At 42.6% G+C, this 24,532-nt stretch overlaps 1 protein-coding gene across 2 annotated transcripts in view; it reads right to left on the bottom strand.

Moving 5' to 3' along the window:
* Nucleotides 1–888: 888 nt before the first annotated feature.
* PTPRJ (protein tyrosine phosphatase receptor type J) overlaps nt 889–24,532 on the bottom strand; it is a 75,605-nt gene continuing 51,961 nt past the window's right edge. Inside the window, exons 6-25 of one of the 2 annotated variants that reach the window (XM_074884591.1) lie at nt 22,637–22,903; nt 21,756–22,022; nt 20,349–20,615; nt 18,878–19,144; nt 17,695–17,961; nt 15,656–15,943; nt 15,267–15,401; nt 12,461–12,671; nt 12,196–12,314; nt 11,529–11,616; nt 10,425–10,466; nt 9,575–9,583; nt 9,397–9,484; nt 8,173–8,263; nt 7,245–7,318; nt 6,957–7,091; nt 6,426–6,545; nt 5,486–5,646; nt 4,858–4,993; nt 889–4,137 (exon numbers count right to left, since the gene is read on the bottom strand). In XM_074884591.1, coding sequence (XP_074740692.1) covers nt 3,979–4,137; nt 4,858–4,993; nt 5,486–5,646; nt 6,426–6,545; nt 6,957–7,091; nt 7,245–7,318; nt 8,173–8,263; nt 9,397–9,484; nt 9,575–9,583; nt 10,425–10,466; nt 11,529–11,616; nt 12,196–12,314; nt 12,461–12,671; nt 15,267–15,401; nt 15,656–15,943; nt 17,695–17,961; nt 18,878–19,144; nt 20,349–20,615; nt 21,756–22,022; nt 22,637–22,903 — 3,191 coding nt within the window. In that variant the 3' untranslated portion in view covers nt 889–3,978. The remainder of the gene's footprint in view (nt 4,138–4,857; nt 4,994–5,485; nt 5,647–6,425; nt 6,546–6,956; nt 7,092–7,244; nt 7,319–8,172; nt 8,264–9,396; nt 9,485–9,574; nt 9,584–10,424; nt 10,467–11,528; nt 11,617–12,195; nt 12,315–12,460; nt 12,672–15,266; nt 15,402–15,655; nt 15,944–17,694; nt 17,962–18,877; nt 19,145–20,348; nt 20,616–21,755; nt 22,023–22,636; nt 22,904–24,532) is intronic. The other variant, XM_074884592.1, reaches the window with a different exon arrangement.

The following is a 24,532-nucleotide window of genomic DNA, read 5'->3' as shown; positions in this document are numbered from 1 at the left end:
GGTCACCTGCTGCAGGTCCTACACCGGGAGGTTCATTGTCACAACTTCTCTTGTGCAGCACGAGTCTCACCAAGAGCCCTCAGACAACCATCGTGTGGCTGACACATGCTCCCACGGGAAGATGACAAGACAATGATGCTTTGCTCTTCCCATCTCACCATGCAGTTGTTTTGGAAAACACAGCAGAGTTATCACAGAGGATCACAAGCTTTTACAGTACGTGTCAGCACCCCGTGATGAATTGGAGAGTTGCTGAGAGCCAGTATCACCCTCCAGGCATGTGATCCTCCTTGGGAGTGATTCAGATGGCAGCCAGGAATGGAAACTAAGAATTTTAGAAGGGGACTTAACTGACATAATTTCATATGCATCTACAGTCAGGCAATCTGTAATCAAGAAGCCAGCTACAACATTACTAAGATATTCCTGCAGCACCCCCTTCTATCATCCCCCCTGACAACAGAACATGTCCTTCAAGAGATGAAAAAGTCCTCACTTCTGTTTTTCTGAAAGTAAATGAGTCCTAGAAATGCTGGTCCTCCCCCAAGGCAATTTCAGTGAGTGAAAATATTTTGATTGACCTTGGATGAAGCTGTTGTTCCTTGATCTGGTACCAAGCTCTTCATTTGGAGAAACCACCAGCTGCCAGGACACATTAGCATCGGGCCCTGGTCCTGCCAGGCAAGCCTCGATGACAGATTAACACCCTCGCAGGGAGCCCCAGTGACCATAATACACATCCAACTCCAGTGCCACCCTGGAGGATGGAAGCCCACTTTCCTCATCCATTATAAAGCCCTTTTAAATGAAATGGGTATTTTAGCAAATTAATTTTATTCAAAAGGAACTGAAAAGAAAACCCCAAGAAAGGAAATACGAGACAGAAAGTGCTCTAGGATGATGCTTTTTAATTGTTATTTTTATATCTTTAAAAACAAATCAAACCATTAAAAACAGACATGTGCTGAAATTTTCTGTACAACAAATATGAAAACAATAAAATTTGTACATCATTTCAAGATATTCAACAGTCACTTACTTGAAACACATCAACTTTTCCCTTCTTAAGCAGGCCCCAAATGGGAAAAAAAAAAAAGAGTAGAACAGAAATGCAACTGCCACACTGTGGAGCTTTCAGCCTGAAAAGGGGATAGATTTAGATAAGCTACAGTGAGAGAAAACACTGACCAGAGACAGATCTCGGCAATTATAACACAGAGAACATCAGAAGGCAGGGAAAAAGATCTTTGCAGGAATTCAAGTCATCTTGACCAAGAGAGATCCATAAGGTAGTAGAGCATTCATTACCTGTAATCCTCCTCTTCCTGCAGAGATCCTAGGAGGCATGTCCTACCTACTCACAGCGGCACTACGGCCAACTTTATGTTTACAACATTTTAAGCCTTACCAACTTTTTCAACCTATACCTGGGATTAGCAGGTCATTTACTTCAAACTTCGGTCTTTTCTCACAATGAGTCAGTTTTGGGAAGACGTGTATACAGTTGTATTAAAAATGAATACTCGTTAGATGATGACACAAGTGAAAATTTGGCGCCTGCTTCCAACATCAAAACAACGAGACAGATACGTTTATTTTCTGTAAGAGTATGTGGGCAGTGGTTAGCAGAAACACATGCCATTCTAGCTAGTTTTCTGATGTTCTGCTGCAATATAATGCAAACACATGATCTAGAGTAGAAGATTCATCTCCCTCTCTTCTGTGCTATACAAAACAAGGGCCTTCTGAAGCAAGACAGCATTCTCCACCCTAAGGCAGCAAGTTCTTGGGAGACCTGGAATAATGAATACTGGCTCTGTGCTCTGCACAGATGTGCAGTAATTAATAGATTAACAGAGGAAAAAAAATAACATGCCTGTGAGGGGCAGACTCTCCTCCCTCCCAGTTCCTTTGGAATGGTTCTGTTTGGTCCAAGTGGTTTATCTTTGTTTGTCATCTGACAGCAGCTTAGGAAGAATGCCGGGTGAGAGATCTACTACGTGGACTGCCAGTTTGGATGGAGCTGGGCAGGATCATTAACCTTGTGGGGTTTTTTTAATTTATTTTTTAAAGTATTTCAGAGAAAGAGAGAAAAAAATATTGAAAAACCCACAAGTGGCTGCTACAAATAACAACCCCACAAAACCAAAAGCTGAAGTGCACTGTGGTTTGTCCTCCCGTTTTGCTCACACACAGCACACCAGTTTCACACCAGGTTGTAAAAAAATTCCTCTGGATATCTGTAAAGTTACAGTTGTGCACCAGGAATTCCTACATTTTCCTTCGGCTGACAGTGGATTCTGTGAGGTTGCCAGGTTCCACTGTCATGCCACACATACCCCTAGTATCTGTAGCTTCTTCTGACAACTCTGCTAAAACAAACAAAAAACCCCCCAAAAAATAAACAAAAAAAGCAGCAGAATTCCAGAGACTCTGGTTATTAAACCTTCATAAGATTTTCACCACTTTATAGCTATTCTATAGCATTATTCATAAACTTCATACTCCTCTGCAATGCAACCAGTGCAATGATCGAAAGATCAAAAAAAACACACACCCCCCAGCTACTTAGGAAGTCCTTCACTGGTAATGCCTTCATAAGTCTAACAGTTATGTACCAGAAAAATAAATCCAATCTAATCCTTGACTTGCTGTAAAATCAGCAACTAGGGGTTTTCTGCTTGTTCTGTTTTTAAAAGGACCAGTTAAAACACAGCAGCAGTCTATTGCAAATAATTATAAAACAATTACATTAGATCAATGAGATGCAGGCAGGTAAGATGTGTCTCAGTTTTGAATGGCTGAAACAACTGAGAAATTGGTCTTTACAGCAGAATTTTGTGCAATTTGTTTTGGTAGAAACAGTAAAGCCAGTTAATCTGTTTGGGAGTGCTTGGACACTTGGAACCTTAGTTTCAACATTTTCACAGATTTATATATTTGAGGAAAAACAACAACAATGATAAAAAGACACCAACCTGAGTAAAACTCTATTAGAATAGAGTGATCATTATTCAGTAAATTATATATTGCACCTTTAAATAAATCACTATAAATTGTATAAAAACAGGAATATCAGCCAGGAACACGGAGGAGCTATTCTGTCCTTCATACACACCCACACACACCCCCGCACACACGTTCACATATTCACTTGCTCGGGTTTTTTTTACTATAGTTAAAGCTTGGAGTGACAGACCACACTCCTTTTTCCTCTAGCAGAGGCACCGAAACATTAAGGCAGGGGATATTTGTGGTGAAATGCAAAAACAAAGCTCACCTCCAAACTTCTGGAGAGTCCTGCCAACAGTGCAACTACAGTTAAGTTTGACATAAGCCTTATTTAAAAATCTGTGTTCTCATTAAGAGTTTCAGTACAAAAATAGAATCTCTGCTGTTTTTTTTTTCTAGAGTAGCAACTAGAAAAGGCACAATTTCCAAGTATAAATGTCCACGTGAAGGAGCTGTTTGTACTCCTTTTTTAAATAAAAAGGAACACAGGAAAAAAAAAAAATCACAGAGGCACATATCTATTAGCTAAGTAACCAGATACAGTAGATAAAATATGTTCCTGAAACTTATAATTAAATATATTAAAACAGCCCACAAGCCTGGTGTCTGTAAATGAAATCATATAAAATTGTAATAAAAAGCTTGTGTTATTATTTTAATATTTAAATTCTAGTTCACCGTTCATACTGCAAATGCTATTTCACCTATCAGTACTGTTAAATTCCCAAGAAAAAGCAAGATTCCTCTGTTAACTTTAAATAGTTTTGCTTGTTGTTTTGGTTTTTTTTAATATCAATCTGCAGCTCCTGCCAGCATTGTGTTTTTCCTCCTGTAGATTACATCTTCGAATGCGGACAGACCTGGAGAAGCCAGACACGAGACACTGCACACAACCCCGGACGAGTAGAACATCTCCCTTTCCTCTGCGCAGGTAACACCTCCTGGAGACACCGTGTTCCATCCAGGCTACGCGTGGTAGCCATTGGCCTTCCCAAAGCCTGGCCCAGGTGTGAAATTTTCATAGATTGCCATTGCTGTCATGTTTTGGTAAATAAGATCAGTTTTCTTGTCTTTCTGGGATCTAATAATATCCATAACACACTGGTTTAGGAAGACGTACTGGTCCTGATAGGAGAAAAACAGAGGGTGATACATTTCTAGAAAATACCTGATTTTGGAAGTAATTCTGCTCCTGAATATAAGTTTTGGGGCTTGGATGCACCGCACTGAATGTTATCACAGAGTATTTTCTAGAAGTTGTATGTATAGTTCATAGAAAATAGGGCTGGAAAGGACCTCATGATGTGATCTGATCAACCCCTCGTAAAACGCTAGGATCAAATTTATTGTCATGCCTAACACCCTCTTAAAAGACTCTCATGATGGAGATTTTACAGCCTTTTTCAAACCAGCTTGAGTTAATCCAACACACCTCTTTGGATCAAAGTGATAATTTCAGCAGGGACTCATGTGCTCCTGCAGAACACAAAAGCTGCACACTGAGACCACTTGACTCAAGATAATTCTGGCTCACAGCTATAAGGATAAAACTCATAGGGGTAAAACAAGCTGCAAAAAAATCCTTCTCAGAGTTTGATTCTTTCCAGCTGCAAATGCCAGTTCTACCTTCGAAGCACTCTGTAAAGAGACTGCATGGATGTACTACAGCCCTTGGCTGCAACTGCTGTTGTGGTAGATGAGGCAGGAAGGAGGGAAGTTATATAAAGAGCAATTTCACATTGCTCCTTGATATCTTACCTTTCTGTAGTTACATCTTGAGTCCACCCTTCCTGGATTATCGCACACATTTGAAAAAACATGCAGCTGGATGAAAGACAGCCTTACCTCAGTTTGCACCATCAAGGGTCGGTGCATGCGAAGATCGTACACCACTCCATACACATCCACCGTATTCTCCATTTCAACCTGCTGAATCAGGCGGTCAATGGCGATGAACGTCCCCGTCCTGCCGACACCAGCACTGCAATGACAGTGGGAAGAGAGTTACTGCCTTCTCTCAACCACCGCCTCACCGGGGACCGATGAAGCGCCAGTGAAGCCAGTAAGATGCCTTTTGTTATTTCAGTGGCACCAGCATTCAAAGTCTCTGCAGGCCAGAGGGGTGGTTCTCACCATCACCAAAAGGGAGGGAGGACATGCTTCCGGGCTTCCCAGCCTGGCACTTGCACAAGATTACAGATAAAAGCACTTGAAGACACAACTTTTTCAGCTAAGTTTTCCAGGCTAGGAGAGAAAGATGGTCTAATTCTCATGAAATTCTGTATTGTGTACTTTGCCACCTACATAGCTTTGCTACGTTTCTGAAGCATGGGGCAAAGGTTTTAATTTGGCAGGGTGAACAGCCCATGTTCTTAAGCAGAGAGTTTTTTTTTTTAAAATCACATTGAAAAAGAATTGTTCTTAAAAAAACCACAAGATAAAAATGTGTCTAACACAAACGTGTTCTTCCTACCTGCAATGCACCAGAGTAGGAGAGTCAATTGGATTCTGACTGCTGTACTCATGAACAAGGTGTCTAAAGTTGATGAGAAGGTCTGTTGTCTCCGGCACTCCGTGATCTGGCCAGGAGGTGAAATGGAACTGGCGCACCGAGTGGCTCTCTGGTGTGTTGGACTAGAGGAATACACACACACAAAAAAAAAAAAAAAAGGAAACCGGCTTCAGACGAGCAAGAGTAAGGCTTCCTGCCATAGGTACTGGACAAAGCTCAGCTTCATTAAAGATGCCTGCTAGAAACCGTGCAGTAATTTCATCAATGATATTTCAGGTTCCCTCTTCCTTCCACTCTGGTAGAGAATATTTGGAAATAATTTCCTTTTACTTTCCACTTTACTCCAAGATCATCTCTGCTGCATTACATTTGCTGACAGAGATGGGGCTAATTGTTCAGGCTAGCAGATATTACAAGTATCTGTATAAGCACAAGTTCTGGTGCAAGTCTCGGGGAAGCACGAGCTGCAGGATCACTGAAGGGGCAATTGGTAACTCCCATTAACAGGCTGGGTTTTGCTGGCAGATCCGTTTCTGCCACAGGAGGGGCCCTACTGGCAACTCATTCCTACCTCTAGGTAGATTATTAAAACACTTGTGAGAAGCCAGAGCACCTGAACAAACACGTACACATAAATATCACAGGAGTCTTGTTGCCAGTAAATAGTGTGAAAGGTTTTAAATCAGACTTTTCACAGAAAGCAGACGAATGCATTCAAAGCCTCAAGTTAAAATAAGCCACACTTATCCTCTTCCCTCAGATAACTCTGAATTTGATTAAGTTTTAGTGAAATTATTGTATTCTGTCATTCCAGTGTTGCTTGACATGTGAAGTCACAGTGATATGATACACCACTTCTGTAGATATTTACACACTAACAACCGAGGGGGTACGCACGCACCTTTTCTACAGTGAAGTCCCTTACTGTCCATTCTGGAAGGACAGCCTCTGAGACCATTGTCACAATAATGTCACCATAGCTCTTGGATTGTTTGTCTGGCCAGTATTGCTCACATTTTGTCTGAGAAGAGAGTTACAAGGTTCCACACATTACACACAGCAATGAAACAATGGACTGTTAGTTTTAAGTAACACACCACCTGAAGCAGGGCTTCAAAGCACGTCACCCTTCCCAATGGCCTATCCCAGGGCAGGAGAAGCTCCACCAAAACCATTCTTTAGGGAGAAGAACCCACCCTTAAAGACAGCGATTCCACAACCCTCCTGAGACAATCTATTCTGGTAGTCAGCAGATATCAGAATGGGAAAAAATAAAAAAAAAAATTTGGCTTATTTAATTTAGAAAACAGTCTTCCAGTAAGTGGATGGTTGTTAAAAGAAAGGAGTCAGTCTCCAACCTACTAGGGTAACAACAAAATTAGAAGAGATCCAACCATCTTCAAGAGACAGTTCAATTTTAATAAAAACATACCCGGGCTTGTTCAACACATTTTGTCAACATAACAATAGAGTAGATATTCTTTTCCCAAATCATGCGCCAGAAGTCTTCTATAGTATTGGGTAAAGGACCCTGTGCAGCAATAAATGCCTTCTTTGAGTTATAGCCCTAAGAACAAAAAACCAAAATAAATATATGTAGATACACACATATGTGCATCAATGAGACATAAAAAGCTAATTTTAAACATCAGCACGAGCTGTTAAGTCTACATCATAAAAATACACATTACATTTCATTACAACTAATGAAGTGACTTACAGGCATATAGTTTGCATTAATATAATCATCAGTTGCAGAGCTTTGATCTGAAAGTTTAACACGAGAAATATCATCTGCAGAAAGAAAAAAGGAAAATCATGAATTTTAGAACGAGACCCTTTCAGCAAAATAGTATTATCTAATGCACAGTTTTAAATAAAAGGTGTTTTAGAACAATGTGCATTTTAAGAATAAGAATATAACTTTAGGAATCATAAATAGCAGTAGTTTAGAATTTTTATGATGAAAGCCTTCAGAAAAATGGGTGGCCAGGATAAAGATTCAGAATACTCAACACAGATTTTTTTTTTTTTTTAAACATGGTTTGGTTTTGCATATTTATATATTTTTAAACCAACACAAAATTTACTACAGTTTTAATTGCTGGAGAAAAATAGGTGATTTGTCTCCTGCTGCCATTGCAGCTGATGTTTTTCCTCCAAAGCATCCCTAAGTACCAGTCACTGTTCACCTTCCAATGCCTTCTTACACTCTGCTATGCTGGGGTGCCCGCAGACAGCCTGGCAGGGCTTAGGCTTGTCATTCTTCTGCAAAGCTGGCAGCAGAGTCTTAACAGTTCTCACAGCTCTGCACATCTACCTGTCCGTAGTTAACTGTTAACCTCTGTTTTTTTCAAACTGACTGCAAGTTTCTCACAAATGGAAAATTAAAAATTATTTAAGGGCAAGTTCTTTAAGGAACTTTCTTGAGGGAAAGTTTGGGAACTTTAGAAAACACCCTTGAGGGAAAACTCTTTAGGTTTGCTTACACAGTGATTTTGGGAAAGCAGCAGCCCAAATTCATTCCTTTGAAAATTGATGACATTAATGCCCCTTTGAAGCCTCTGGGTACTATTAAATCCAAATCCAAGGTTTTTCACCTGAAAACTCAACCAGTAGAAGATGCAAAACCAAAGACAGTAACTCACATGGTAAGACGTTGTTGTATCTATTTTTTCCCCGATTCTCAGCGAGCTCAGCAGCAAATTTGGGCTGATGAACACCAGCAGACTTGAGTTCCTACAACAGAAAAAGGGTTCATGAGCACCTGGTTCTGGTTTAGGAATTTTACAGAAACACATGATGGCAACAGACAAATGCTCCAACCACTCTTGGCCTTTGCTGTAAAAGTAGGCATGTTCAACTGGGATAAATGGTGACAAAACCCACTCTTTTTACAGGGTGGGAGGGTGACAGTGGCAAATCTGATAAAGAAGGGATTAATACAGAATTTTGGAATAGTAGTGTGTTTAAAACCTAGAGGTGGGCTTCAAAAGCCCAGGAACAGTTTTGCTGAAATACACGACACTGACATCAACAGCACACTCATTCTGACCCCAAGGCAGCAAACTACTTTGCATAAACTTTGTGGACATTACAGGGAGAAAGGGAGCAAGTACATCATGAAAGGACTGAAGGAAGCAAAATCAGAGAGGAAGGCAAGGCGGAGCACCAGCCTGCAAAGTACAATCAAAGGGACAGAATTTGATCTGGAAAGAAGAAGAAAGTCAATTAATAGCTTCAAGAAGATGGGAAAAAAAAAAAAAAAAAAGGAGATTCTTTAACAGCAGACATGACAACACAGAATCCTTAGTGACACTTGATTCCTGTCTTTTGCACCATAATAACTGAGCTTTAGCACATTTCATAGAAAAACATTTATGGTCACTAAGCAAATCATAACTGCTGTTTCTCTGACTGCTCCTTCAAGCTATTCACAGGTGTGGTTTGCAAATCACACCTACGCACTAAAGAAAACAGTGATTTCAGCAAGAGACCTGTCTTGCTGTGTAGAAAAACAAAAACGAGGAAAAAACCAAAGTGCAGGGGAGTTAAATAGCTTTCCCTAGGCTAACTGTAGTGTGACTGTGGCAAGGACTCAGGAGATCCTGTCTGGTGAGAGCTCTGACCAGCAGGCCATGCTATAAGCTCACAGGTAGAGATAATAGTTCAGGATGTAAAGTGTTTATCATGCACTTCAACTAAATTTGGAGCTGAAGCAGGGAAAGGAAGGCTATACATGTGGCTTAATAATCTCTATAATAAAGGTCCCCTCTGTTCCCCTTCAGTAAGCCTCACGTATGCTCCACAGGAAAGCTAACTTGCCTTTCCAAAAATATTTGTCATGAGCTCTCTCCACTGAGGGTACATACCTCATACTCTTCAGCAAAACCACAGTTGGAGTCAGCTTGCTGCTTCTTAAAGTAGGACTCAAAGTTCTCCACTTTAATCATTTTTGATCTAAAATAAGAAAATGCATGTATTGTTAACTGGTATTAGGTAAATAAACCATAAATTCAGTTAATGTGTTAGAAAGTGTGCTTTACTTACTTCTTGATTCTTCAGGGGAGGGTGGGGGGAAGAAAAAAAGGTTGATTAGACACATGCAGCTGTATTTTTCACTATGTAAATCTAAGAATGAAAGCATGACTGTTAGTAGCAGCTACAAAACTGCATTTACAGGGGACAGGATATCAAGCACAGCATTTAACTGATCTGTTAAACCAAGGAGAGAATAGTGCATCCTTCAGGAGAAGAGTATCACAGAAGGTGTCAGTCAGTCGCTTCGGTGCTCCCATCAGACTGGTCCCATTCCCTGGTGTATTTTATGTCAACTACCAAAGTCTACACAGGTCTTCATGGGATGCTCCAGCCATGCCGTTCCATCAGCACAAAAATTGGTACAGGAACCAATAATGTGATTCAATTGCACTGCCTGTGACTTCCAATATATTGTGGTTGCCCTTCCATGGCCAGCTTTTACAGTCTCAACATTATCAGAATTAATGGCTCAGCACAAAGTAGTCATAAAGCAAAGGAAAATTCAGGCCACAGCGCAGAGTTTTACCTATGTGCACTTTACCAACAATTTGGATTGTTTCCTCAACATGCACAGAAGCCTACGTTTCACTCAAACATCCTGTTTTTCAGAACTATGTGGAGCATTTGTGTGTCTAATAGTAATTCATGAAGCAAGCACTCAAATCCCTGTGGCAGCTCTAGAAGTCTCAATCAATATGATTATTTCTAGTCTGCAGGCTGGAGTCTTTAAATTCCATGAGGAATTAATACTGCAAAATTCTATACAAAACTGCACAGAAAACAAGTATCTGGGTTCAGAGTAAGTTTTGCAAATATCACTTGAGCTCAGAAAACAATGTGTGAAAGGATATGGACTTACTTAATTGGAGAAAAGGACACTTCAGTATTTCTTTTATCTTTCCTATAAGGCAAAAGAAAACACAATAGGTTCACAGTAGAATTTAATGGAATGCACATGAGATTTCTGACGACAGCTATTTCCTGTGCCTGTTCAGAACAATTTCTTTTAAAAGTCTCATTCTGTGCAAAAAAAACCCTCCTGAGGCAAACCCTGTACCTGGAGTAAGAATAAAATATCTCATCCTTCATTCAATGGTGGTGTGCAATGAGACTGTTTCTTTTTGTGGGAACCAGAGTATGATGCCTGAACATAAAGCATGTAAGTTTGGTGGAAGAAGTACATCGGAGGGATCTGCATCGTTAGCTAACATCTCAGGAGAATTGCTACTACTCCCAGAATCCCTACAGTAAGTGTTCAACAGTGATGTGTCAGTGGTACCGAAAGCGGTAGCTGAATGAAAGTAACTGTTCCTGGCTTTAAAGGAAGCTCTTCTCATTATTGTCCACCGCTATCGGATACAGTTGTAAAAATAACAGCAGTTAATCACAGAAACTAAGAAAACTGGACTAAGGGCCCTACAGCTAACTATTTAGAAAGGATGTACCATGTGATCAGAAGTATGAAAAAGTCTTTGCAAACTCTTAAATCCCAGATTATTTGGAAAGGATTGGAAACTGAGAGACCAGCTCAAACCCCAGGCAACTCATCAGCTTCTGGAAACTCCAGAATGGAAGTTTCATATGACAGGCCATCAAGTGATTAATGGATAATTTAAAATAAAACCATCTAAGATACAATTACACATGTCTTTTAGCACAGTAATTTGTGATGTTTGCTTACTTCTGACTGAATTACTTCATCAGCATGCATGAATTCAGAAGAGCTAAACAAAACAAATCTTAACTCATTAGTTTGTAACTATTAGTTGAACAAAGTCATTTAACTAGCTTGATACATCAACTCTAATCAGTAACATACAAACAAGATTTTTAATAGAATATATTTTAAAGCATCATGATAGAAGTGTATGAAACAGAAGAAGAGACCTTTTTAGGAGAAAGATACAGAAGTGAAATACTGGTGTTCCTCATCACAGCAAATACAACAACGAACACACATTACCTTCTCCTTCTCCAGAATATGAAACCCCCTATAGCGACTACAGCCAATATAGCTAAAAGGCATCCAATAACAGCTCCAGCAATAACACCTGATAAAAGACAACAAGTATTACTCATTACTGATTTAGCTCTTTGGTAATCATCTAACTCAATCAACGTGCTACAAGAGAACCTTACAAGTGACAGAGCACACTCCACACACTACTAAATGTCTTTTCTTTACTGCGCCCTTTGGTAGTACCAGTATTGAAAGCTCATTAAGAATAATAAACCAAGGATGATAAATTAATAAAAAATGGGATCAGAGGACCAGTATTTGCACTTCAGTACACTCATTTCTGATTTACTAGAACTGTTAGAACATCAGCTGGTTTTTGCTCCTAGTTTCTGTACCAAAGTCTCACTGTGCCATCCAATCCCTTTTAGCATGCCATGGGCAGCAGAGCATTTACTTCCACAGGAGAAATCATACATGGAAAGAAGAGGTCACCCACAGAACCAGGAAGGTTTGAATTTACAGAGCAGTGTCACTGCAAAGCTAGAAAGAAACAGTCCATCGCTGAGAAACCAACTGGTGTTTTGCTGTTATGAAACTTGCCATAATTAAGGCATCTCCACACACTGTGTATGTGCCCGGCCACCAGTCCTACATTTGACATTAACTATACCTGGATCCTGGGGTAGCAAAACCGCCTCAGAACAGGGTGAAAATGATACATAACTATCTTCCCCCACAATGATGTTGGCCACAGTAAAGGTTATATTAGTGAAACCTGCAACACTTGCCCTGTTGGTAAGGGAGAAGGGAAAGAAAAAATCAGGTACATTACATGGCCTTAACAGTCTTAAGCAAGATCAGTAATCTTTTTGTTAGATGGTCTTTTCGATTTCAACTGCAGCAAAATAAATCAAACAGTGGCTTGAAATAAATACCTGTATGAACGAAGTGGAATCAGCGGTCCATTTTCATAGCCATACATTGTGTTTCCCTTGCCTACATTAACGATGTTTGTACCATTCTGAGAATGAAAAGAAGGCGGTTTTGCCTGCTCTGTTTTTATGACATATGTTACATAGGTAACTGTCTTCGTCTTCTTGAAATCTTTGTATGTGTTGTTCAATTTAGACTTCAAAGATGCACAACCTTCAGGAAAAAACAAGGATATATGTGGTATATATCATCCACTGATTTTGTATCAATGAGCACAGTGGCTGAGATGGTCACATTAACCACAGTTGTCATTACTCCATAAATACTGCCTGAAATGACAGGCTGAGTGCAACAGACAATTTCGGAAATCTCTTCTACTACAACACAATCTACTGAACTACCTCCCTACTTCCCAGTGTTACTTGTTTTGATGTCCTTTTGGTTTCACTTCTACCATGTATAGTGGAGCTTCTCTGTAGAGGTACATTAGTGGTGGATTCTGGTATCCTTGTGGACAACCTTCACTAGACAAGTCAGTTATTTCCATACACACTCTATCAACTATCATATGTAGAGAGTACAATGCAAACAGTGTAGAAAAACTCAACTGGTACTTGGTAACATTGTGCTACTCAAGCAGCATCAAGCCTCTTTCAGGGTGACACTAAACTCATCCTGACCTATAACTCCTTGCTGTGTCTTAGAAGTCTCACACCTAAACCCTAAGACATGAAAGAGTTAATTTCTGCCTTTTCTTGACAGAGACAAGCATTGGACAAAACAGTGATCAGAACAGTTTCTCTTACAGAAGACTAAGAAGAATGGGCTACTGCAGTTGAACAGTGACCAACAGGACACCATCTGCAGAACAGCACCACTTTACAGTTTCTGTTGTTAGAAGATGAACACTAGAAACTTGAGACAGGTTATACAGTGAGGCACATGTGATGACCTAAGAGGTAATAAACAAGCTCAAATTACCAGTTGTCCAACAACTCAAGAGCAAGCAAACTGATGCAAATATTCAAAGTGGTGTGGGGGTAAGAAAAATGGTGCTCATTTGGCTGAAGTTTGCATACATTGCTCTCTACTGACTGCCTTTACAAAGCTAAGAGCTCCTTCCAAAAACAGATAAAGTATTGAATTCACCTTTAAAAAGGACTCGCCTTGCACGAGCTCCAAAAGCTAGAAAAACTCTAGTAGGTTTTTTACAGTTGTGTAGACAAGGTTTGATCTGCCAGTAGTGAGCTGGTGGCTCACTGTCACCAACAGCAAAGCTCTCAGCAACTGTGACTGTGCAGGAACAGGGTGCAAGACAGCTCTTGCAAAGCACTAGTTTGGTTACATTAAAAGCAGTTGAGGTTGCAATTAACTCAGTTGCCTAGAAAAAGGTGTTCAATACTGTCCAAGACACGTTATATGTCCTGTCTGGTCCCTAGTTTCCATTCCAAAAGGATGTACATCCCAGGTTGTATCTGCAGCTCTTTATGGATGCCTTGCCTATCACCCTAGGCCAAACAGCCTTAGACACCATTGCTTACACAGCTGAACAAAGTCCTCTCTGTCTATCCTAAAGGTAATGATGTCTGTTTTAAGACAGAGAAACACATCTCAAGCATATTAATGCTATTTCAACACTATAAAGCTGAAGCGATGCTTGGCTGTAAGGATGGTTTCCTGCTACTATCAAAGCACTCAGATTCTGTATTATAAATACAGGCAATCTTCCTTCCTTATTTCTCTCAATAACATCTTGGAAGTCCTCTCTCCTGAATACCTTGCAATCAAAACCACACAGAAGACCACACTGAATCTCATCAAACAGGACTGGCTGAAGGTACAGGCAGAGCTGTTGCTGCCTTCAAGACTGTCATTCAAATCAGCAACTCTGGGGCAGCTGAGTAGGCATGTGAAAAATAGGGATTTTCTGCACTGATGTACTATACATATACGGGCATTTCTTGGACATATATTATATAGAAAACCCAGAATAAAGATCTACAGTCAAACTGCTGCAAGATGAGTTTCCAGTGTTAAGACAAAGGATAAGCATGAATGGCAAATCCCTCTTGGGGGAAACTATTTCCATCAGCTGCTTTATTCCTCCAGTGCACTGGCAGAAATGAAAAGATGTTCAACGAGAACTTACACTGCAAAGGAAGGTTCCTTAATTTTATGATTTATCAGTAGACATTCACCAATTAAAGACACCTCTCTGTTTTGATGCTTTAAAGATGTGAGTTTGATAGACCACACTCTAGCTTTCTGTGGCGTTCAACCTCCCATAGAATGTAATGCTGACAATGCTACTCAAGCCTTCCACCAGCACCCCATGTCTCTCAGCTAAAGTGTTTTAAGTGAAATCCGAAGGAAAATTCTGTTGGTTTTTTTTTTTAAGATATTACTGCAGGTATCTTCCAGCTTAATACGGGAGGGGGAAAACCATCCCACATTCCAAAGCTGCTTGTGTTAGTAGCTCTGAAAATTATTCTGTGGGGAAAAAAAAAGGATACTACACAACCTTGTGGCAGGAATCACTGGCAAATCAAGAGGACAACAGCACAGTGGCAATACATACGAAACATATACAAGTATAAGTCAGGCTGGAAAAGGCTGAGTGAAAACAGTGGCTTTCTGAAAAGGGGTGATCTGACTTTAAGCGAGCAAGGTATTTTTGCTTCATGATTTCTGAAAGATGAAAGTACTGAGTCAGCTTTTTCTCTATTTAGTACCTGTTTAGAGTTTGAAAGGTAATGTCATCTGATAAATTGTTTCACACAGCTACAAGATAATATTGTAACATCTTACCTTGTTCTTCTGTTGTGATCATTACTGCATAGGCTTTTAATGGTCCATTCACTGACTCAAAATCAGAGAATTCAACAGACAATGAGCTGTGACTGACTGCTTTGACTAAAGGTGCTTTGCTTGGAGCAGGCGGGTCTATAAAAAGAAATAGTTTTTAGTACCTTAATGACTGATAAAGAAAAGTTTTCCAAACAAGAAAATGCTGTAATACTAATGTTGTTCATACACTGCATATCTATTGTGCATTACATTAGACTTTGTATGAATGTAGTGTTTTATTCACAATCTGTAGGCTGATAATGTACTGCACATCGAGGTTGGTATGCTGCATCATGAAGTCAATATTTTGGTCCTATGAATATCTTTCATTCTCAAACCTTAATGCTTACCGGTAATGCTCGTATTACATATTTTCTGCACTGGAGGGCTTTCAGAACTATTTGAAAGAGTTGCAATAGTAACAGTATAGGTGTTGAAATAATCTAAAGACACTGTTCTGAAGACTTCCTCTGAGCCTTCTCTCATGCAGGATGGAGTCCGTTCTTCTTTTTCCCATGTATCATTAATTATTTTAATTTTGAAGCCAGAATTGTTACCAGAAGGGCACTCCCACTTCAGCATTAGGGAAGACTGCTTGGCCACTGGTTCACACCGAAATGAATTCACTAAGGCAGGAACTGAAATAAAATAAAAAAAAGAGGAGTAAGAAATCAAGTATTATAGTAAATAGAAAAAGCTGTCTATTTGTAAGTTCTGCGTATAAATGCTTGTAAAACTTCAGTATTCCCTTCCACTGTTAAGAAGACGAAGGTACAGCCTACAAGGACTTTCTACCCTATGAGGAAGAGAAGTATTTAGCACACTAAGTACACAGACCTCTTCTGTGCTAACTCCTCTGCAGACAGGTTTACTGAGAAAATTTAGGTTTAGTGTCTGTCAAGATCAGCAAAGTTTTCAAAATACTGTTCAGCAATTGAACATACTACTCTAAGAACATTTTTAGAGTACTATGTAGATTGACACTAACTCCCTGTATAACTGTGAATTAGTGGCCAACAAGTAAGAAAACTAATATAAGCTCTGTGCATTAAGAGCACAGCAGTAGCCATCCTTAAGAGCAGCAACTACAACATGTCAGCTAGTGTGAGAGTTCTATACCACACAATACAGAAATTGCAAACTTACGTCCAGTTATAAAAAGATATTTTAAAAGCTGATGTAGCAGTAACACTGAGAAGAAAGTTCCCTCTAAACTAAACGTTTTACAAAACTTGGCCTTCAAGACCAAAACTCCTTTAACTTCTACAGTTGTAACACACAGCAAATTTATTTCCTCTCTCGATAAGGAAGTATTTAGTACTTCCAAATACAGGGGTAAAAGGCTCATGGATTAAGTTACTTTGTTATTAAAAAGGGATATTATTTTAAGAAACTAAGGAGAAGTAGAATTGTGTACCAGAAAAAAAACAGATTTAGTTAAAAGATTGTGAGTGACTGGGACTGATTTCTATTGCATTTCATAAATATTTATTTTCCTTCAGTAACACTGTCAGATACTTCTACAAATACGATGAAAATACAGAAGGCTCCAGGGTTTATGTCTATATTAACAGCTCTGGTGACACTGGATGTCTGGTTTCTAGAGGAGGAACCATGACTTTGGATCTCTAATCTGCAGGTGTAGTTATAAGTATCATCTGTGCTCCATGGGAAAAAAATCAGAGACCAGCATACTCCACCCGGATATGGAAAACAGAGCTGGGCTCTGTGAAAGTCAAGATGAGACTCCATCAACGCTCACAAGTATTTGCTGACAAACACAGACAGAAAAAGCAGAGGCACAGCCACACTTCCACATTTTGGACAGACTGAGCATTACAAGTAGCCAAGCAGCACTTTCACAGTACCAGAGATCTCTTAATGGGTTCATCCTGGGGCACCTCTGGAAACCCCACTGAGAAGCTCTGGGGTAGATTCACCTCACCTCAGTCAAGTGGACAAAGCGAACAAAAGGACACAGCAGCACATATTCACAAGGGGGAAAAATGGTCACAATGCCTAGCATGAGGAACACCAGACTACCTCGACCCTTCTTCTCTTTGCTGATGAGCTGAGCAGAGCAGCGTGGCTGATGGCCCAGCAAGCAGCCATGAGCCCCTCCAGTGGGGGGAGTTCCCCAGGCACAGTGCACTCCCGTGGAAGCCCTTCAAAATAAGGGCCTGAGGGCCTCATCCACAAGGAGAAGTTAACAAAACCCCTCACAGAACCCCCTTCCACACCTTAACATTAGTGACTGCAGGTAGGCCGTGTGCAGTGATTCTGCCTGAAACAATATTCTATTTCCACCCTTGGGCAGACAGGCAGAGCCCTGTGCTGCACAGCAAAATACAGACCACCAGGAAGAGGTGTGCGAGCAACCGTGACTTACCTGTATACAGGCTTATGGATGATCCTTCTCCTTCTGTCCGACCATCAGCCACTACTGCAAATACCGTGAAACTGTACATGGTCCCAGGGATTAAATCAGTAATTTCGACTTCGGTGACATTGGACGTCAGGTTCCTAACAGAGGTCCCACTCTCAACCTCTATCCTGTACGTGTAGGAGCTGGAAGCAGTGTTGTTCACCACCCATGTTAAGTTGACAGAAGTCATGCCAACATATTCTGCCTCGAGATCAAGAACTGGGCTGGGCTCTGTGAAAGACAAGACATCCATCTGTCAACCTGCAAGAACATCTGCTCACATACATGGACAGAAGAAACACAGGCACACCACTGCCTCACTCTTCCCCTCACTCACTGTTCAGAGTGCAGGAGCACCCCAACAACATCACCAGATGCTCCCGGAGGCTTTTGTGTCAACGAGCAGCTAAGGGAGAACCGAAGAGAAGTCATTCTGAGTGGGATTCATCTCCCTTAGACACTCCAAAACAGAAGCACAGGTCACTACTGCTGTGCCAGTGCTCCCAGGATTTTGCTTGGGAATTCAGAGATGTGGTCAGGAAAGATACAAGGTTGCAGTGGAAGGTGGGGAAAGCAGATGGTGGTGTATCTGTGCACAACAAAAGGTAAGGAACATCAGGTATCACTGGAAGAGGAACAGAGGTGATGACCCTGCTCATTCACCACCCTTCATGCCCTGAGCTTACTCCTGAGCTAGCACTGCCTAAAGCTCACTCTCCTGCTGCAGCCCAATGGCAGCCACAGGCTCCCAGATCACACAAGTTCCCCGGGCACAACACACTCTCTCTGTGTGGGAGCCCTTTAAAATAAGGGTCTGAGGCCCCCATCCTCCAAGAAGTGAAGGCAGCAAAACTGCCCATACAATTCCCAGGCCAGGGAGGCAGGTTCTCAGGAAGAGTTCCTTCACTGCGTCACAGGCCTTGGTGACCACTTTCACCAATTGCTGTTTTTGAGGGGGTTTGTTTTACTTTGTTTTTAAAAAGAAGGCTATATCTCTTCCACGCAAGCATCTCTGCAGGCAGGCAAAGCACAGCACTTCTGCCTGCAACAGTACTGCATTTCCACCCTTGGGCAGATAGGCAGAGCCCTGTGCTGCACAGCAAAATACAGACCACCAGGAAGAGGTGTGTGAGAAACCATGACTTACTTGTATACAGGCTTATGGATGATCCTTCTCCTTCTGTCCGACCATCAGCCACTACTGCAAATACCGTGAATCTGTACATAGTCCCAGGGATTAACTCTGTAATTTCAACTTTGGTGACATGGGACGTCAGGTTCCTAACAGAGGTCCCACTCTCAACCTCTATCCTGTACGTGTAGGAGCTGGAAGCAGTGTTGTTCACCACCCATGTTAAGTTGACAGAAGTCACACCAACGTATTCTGCCTCGAGATCAAGAACTGGGCTGGGCTCTGTGAAAGACAAGACATCCATCTGTCAGCCTGCAAGAACATCTGCTCACATACATGGACAGAAGAAACACAGGCACACCACTGCCTCACTCTTCCCCTCACTCACTGTTCAGAGTGCAGGAGCACCCCAACAACATCACCAGATGCTCCCGGAGACTTTTGCATCAATGGCTGGGTAACAGAAAAATGAGAAAGAGGCATCTCAAGTAAAATTCATCTTCCTTTCACATTCAAAATCAGGAGCACAGCTCACCACTGTGCCATCACTCCCATGGTTTCCCCTGGCAATGCAGAGAGGTGGGCAGGAAGGAGAGAAGAGTGGTGGGGAAAGACAATGGTGGTGCATCTCTGCACAGCAAAAAGTGAGGAAGATCAAACATCACTGAAAAGGAACAGAGGTGATGACCCAGGCACCCTGCTCCTCCTTCAATCCTCATGCCCTGCACTCACTCCCACAGCAGAGGGAACATCTCCCAAAACCCTCTCTCCAGCACCCTATTCCCTGTGCATCTTCAAAACCGGGCAACTAGCTATTGCAGTCAGGCAGCACAGGAGATACTTCTGGGCATCGACTGGAGAGGTATGAGCACACACGCAGGTATGTTTCAGGACAACACAAATGACAAGAACAGGCATCTGTTTTCTTTCAAATACACCCTGTGGAATGACCAGGCTGGGCTACAGCCTTGCAGGCCAGCTCCAAAATGGTCCCTCCAACACCACGTGGCAAGACTTTTGATACTCAACACAGCAAGGTGCTGGATGGCCAAAGCAGTTCTCCTGAACTAGCACTGCCTCAATCTCACTCTCCTGTGGCAGCCCAATGGCAGCCACAGGCCCCCAGATCACAAATGTTCCCCTGCCACAATACGCTCTGTGTGGGAGCACCTTAAAACAAGAATCTGAAAATGAACGCAACCCCCTTTACCAAATTTAGAAAAGAAAGGTCCTTGGGGCAAAATCTCCTCTCTGCGTTGCCAGCCTTGAGGACAAACTTCACCAACAGCTTTCTATCAGGGCAACGCTTCTTCTGCACTTTAACATCTCATGCTTGGCAGATTGGTCATCTCCATCTCCAGGATCAAATCATCACCTCTGCCCACAACAGTATTAAATTACAATCCTCAGGCAGGTAGGCAGAGCCCTGTGCTGCACCGGAAAATACAGTTCACCAGAAACAGGGCTGCAAGAATCTGTGACTTACCTGTATACAGGCTTATGGACGCCCCTTCTCCTTCTGTCTGACCATCAGCTGCTACTGAAAATACTGTGAAATCGTACATCATCCCAGGGATTAACTCTGTAATTTCGATTTTGGTGACACTGGACGTCAGGTTCCTAATAGAAGTACCATTTACAACCTCTATCCTGTACGTGTAGGAGCTGGAAGCAGTGTTGTTCACCACCCATGTTAAGGTGACAGAAGTCACACCAACATATTCTGCTTTGAGATCAAGAACTGGGCTGGGTTCTGTGAAAGCGAAGACAACAATCTGTCAAGACAGAGAAATAAAGAAAGGAGAGCCACAGCCATGTCTCCCTATTCCACACAGAATGAGCGTTATTTGTAGCCATGCAACACTTCTGCAGTATCAACGTCCAGTTTCAGACATTCATGCTGTGGCACCTCTGGAAAGGCCACAGGAGTTCTGGGGAATGTTCTCTTTATTTCCCTTCACATGCTAAAATCATCTGTTTCCACAGTGGGTTTCCAGACAGAGAAACAGATGGAAATCAGAGAAGGAAGGAGAGTGCAGGGTGATCTTGGTCCATTAACTCAATGGCATCTGCAAGTCTTAATCTGACCCCTTCAGTCCAGCCTCTCCTCAACATCAGGAGAAGGAAATGGGCTCCTTGAGCAGGCCCAACAGCTGACCCGCTCTGGGGGGCTGTGTCTGCAAGTCTGATCCACCATTAACACTGGGCAGACAAGACTGACCTCAGGCAGCTTAGACAAACTCATCTGCTCAGTAGCAGCTCCAGGACACAGTGCTTCTAATTGCTTTGTAGGGATGTTGCCTGTTCCCTTTCCACCCCTGAGCTAGACACAAAAGAAAGATCTCCTCCCATCTGTGTCTCTGATCTGGAAAAAGGTGCCATGGCACAAAGCTGACAAAAATGGCATCACACTCCATAATGTGGCCCTAGGCACTGTCAGAGGCCACAGGAGCCCCAGGCCAGGGGCTCTGCAAAGAGCTCAAAAAAATCTTCACGAACAGAAAGCCTCTGTGATCCTGGCAACCACATGCCTGAACACCATGTCCTTTGGTATGAGCTGTGATAACCTGCTCCCAAAAGCATTGCAGGGGGCCTGTTCAGCCATCAAGTCTAGAGAAAGTCATGTTGTTGTAGCAGCTGGATCTCTACATAGTCTTGAGCAGCCAAGCTGATGAAATAACAGCTTAACAGGCAACACACGCACACACAGAGACACAGACATCTCAGTCCTTTTCTCTTTTAACAAAGACTGCCTGGCATTCATGCTCACAGACACCTGGAGCAAAGCATCACAACGAGAAACAGTACAAAGTTAGAAGCAAAGGTAAAAAAAGCAGGGCAATTTGGTACAAATGGTATGTTTACTTGAAACTGAGAGGCAGCACTTCCTTACTTGTATACAGGTTTATGGATGATCCTTCTCCTTCCATCTGACCATCAGCCACTATTGCAAACACCGTGAATCTGTACATGGTCCCAGGGATTAAATCAGTAATTTCGACTTCGGTGACATTGGACGTCAGGTTCCTAACAGAGGTACCACTCTCAACCTCTATCCTGTACGTGTAGGAGCTGGAAGCAGTGTTGTTCACCACCCATGTTAAGTTGACAGAAGTCATGCCAACATATTCTGCCTCGAGATCAAGAACTGGGCTGGGCTCTGTGAAAGACAAGACATCCATCTGTCAACCTGCAAGAACATCTGCTCACATACATGGACAGAAGAAACACAGGCACACCACTGCCTCACTCTTCCCCTCACTCACTGTTCAGAGTGCAGGAGCACCCCAACAACATCACCAGATGCTCCCGGAGGCTTTTGTGTCAATGGGCAGCTAAGGGAGAACTGAAGAGAAGTCATTCTGAGTGGGATTCATCTCCCTTAGACACTCCAAAACAGAAGCACAGGTCAGCACTACGTCTGCGCTCCCAGGGCTCCCTTTGGAATATAGAGAGGTGAGCAGGAAAGGGAGGATGATGGTGGTGAAGGAAGGGGTTTTTTTTGGTTGATTGGTTGTTTCTTGGTTTTGTTGTTGTTGGGGGCGTTCTCTTTTGGGGCAGGGGGGTTAGAGGGGATTGGTGCTTTTTTAAAAAAAAATTTAAAAAAAAATAAATTGGGGCTATATTTCCTCTGTGTATTAACACCTCATTCTTAGTAGACAGGCCAGGTAAGGCTTATATTCTATTTCCACCTTTGGGCAGACAGGCAGAGCCCTGTGCTGCACAGCAAAATACAGACCACCAGGAAGAGGTGTGCGAGCAACCGTGACTTACCTGTATACAGGCTTATGGATGATCCTTCTCCTTCTGTCCGACCATCAGCCACTACTGCAAATACCGTGAATCTGTACATAGTCCCAGGGATTAACTCTGTAATTTCAACTTTGGTGATATTGGACGTCAGGTTCCTAACAGAGGTCCCACTCTCAACCTCTATCCTGTACGTGTAGGAGCTGGAAGCAGTGTTGTTCACCACCCATGTTAAGTTGACAGAAGTCATGCCAACATATTCTGCCTCGAGATCAAGAACTGGGCTGGGTTCTGTGAAAGACAAGACATCCATCTGTCAGCCTGCAAGAACATCTGCTCACATACATGGACAGAAGAAACACAGGCACACCACTGCCTCACTCTTCCCCTCACTCACTGTTCAGAGTGCAGGAGCACCCCAACAACATCACCAGATGCTCCCGGAGGCTTTTGTGTCAATGGGCAGCTAAGGGAGAACTGAAGTCATCTTGACTTTGACACTCCAAAACAGAAGCACAGGCCATCACTCTGACAGAACTCCCAGGGCTTCCCTTGGGAATCTAGAAAGGTCAGCAGGAAAGAGATAGCCTAGACTAGAATATTTCAGTTGGAAGGGACCTACAACAGTCATCTAAGTCCAACTGCCTGATCACTTCAGGGCTGACTACAAGTTAAAACCTATTGAGGTCATTATCCAAATACCTCTTAAACACTGACAGGCTTGGGGCATCGACCACCTCTCTAGGAAGCCCGTTCCAGTGTTTGACCACCCTCTCAGTAAAGAAATGCTTCCTAATGTCCAGAATAAATCTCCCCTCACACAGTTTTGAACCCTACCCATGTGTCCTGTCACTGGATCCCAGGGAGAAGAGATCAGCACCCTCCTCTCCACATCCCCTTCTCAGGAAGCTGTAGAGAATGATGAGGTTGCCCCTCAGCCTCCCTTTCTGCGACCTAGACAACCCCAAAGCCCTCAGCTGCTCCTCACAGGACATGCCTTCCAGCCCTGTCACCAGCTTTGCTGGCCTCCTCTGGACACATTCAAGGACCTTCACATCCTTAAACTGTGGGGCCCAGAACTGCCCATGGTACTCAAGGTGAGGCCACACCAATGCTGAACACAGTGGGACAGTCACCTCTTGTGACCAGCTGGTCATGCTGTGTTGGATGCACCCCAGGATGTGCTTCGCCCTCCTGGCTGCCAGGGCACACTGCTGGCTCACAGTGAGCCTGCTGCTGACCAGCACCCCCAGATCCCTTCCTGCAGGGCTGCTCTCCAGCCACCCTCTCCCAAGTTACACTGTGCCCGGCGTTACTCTGTCCTAAGTGCAGAATCTGGCATTTGGACTTGTTACATTTCATGCCACTGACCATTGCCCAATGCTCCAATCTATCTAGACCCTCTGCAAGGCCTCCTGTCCCTCAAGAGAGTCAACAGCACCTCCCAGGTTGGTGTCATCAGCAAACGTGCTAATGGTGCATTCAACTCCTGCATCCAGATCACTGATAAATATATTGAACAGCACTGGCCCTAGAATTGAGCCCTGAGGAACACCACTGGTGGCCGGTCGCCAGGCAGATGTAGCCCCATTCACTGTAACCCTTGGAGCTCTGCCCTTCAGCCAGTTCTTCACCCAGCACACTGTGAACAAGAAGTTCTCCCATATGAGGAGATGAGGATTGGAAGGGAAGGAAGGTGGGTTTTGTTTGGCTGTTTATACTTCTGTGGATTTTTTTTTTTTCCCAAAGCAGGGACACGTTTCTTCCACACATTTAAGACCCCATGCTTAGCAGACAGCCCCGATTAGGCTCCAGGATTAAAATACCACATCTATACATAGCAGTTTTGTATTTCAGCCCTCATGTAGGTAGGCAGAGCTCTGAGATACACAGCAGAACAGGGCTGCAAGAAACTGTGAC

Source organism: Strix uralensis, chromosome 15 (genome assembly GCF_047716275.1).
Source record: "Strix uralensis isolate ZFMK-TIS-50842 chromosome 15, bStrUra1, whole genome shotgun sequence".
NCBI classification, from domain to species: domain Eukaryota; kingdom Metazoa; phylum Chordata; class Aves; order Strigiformes; family Strigidae; genus Strix; species Strix uralensis.
Note: the sequence above shows the minus strand (reverse complement) of the source record. Positions and strands in the feature narration are given on the sequence as shown.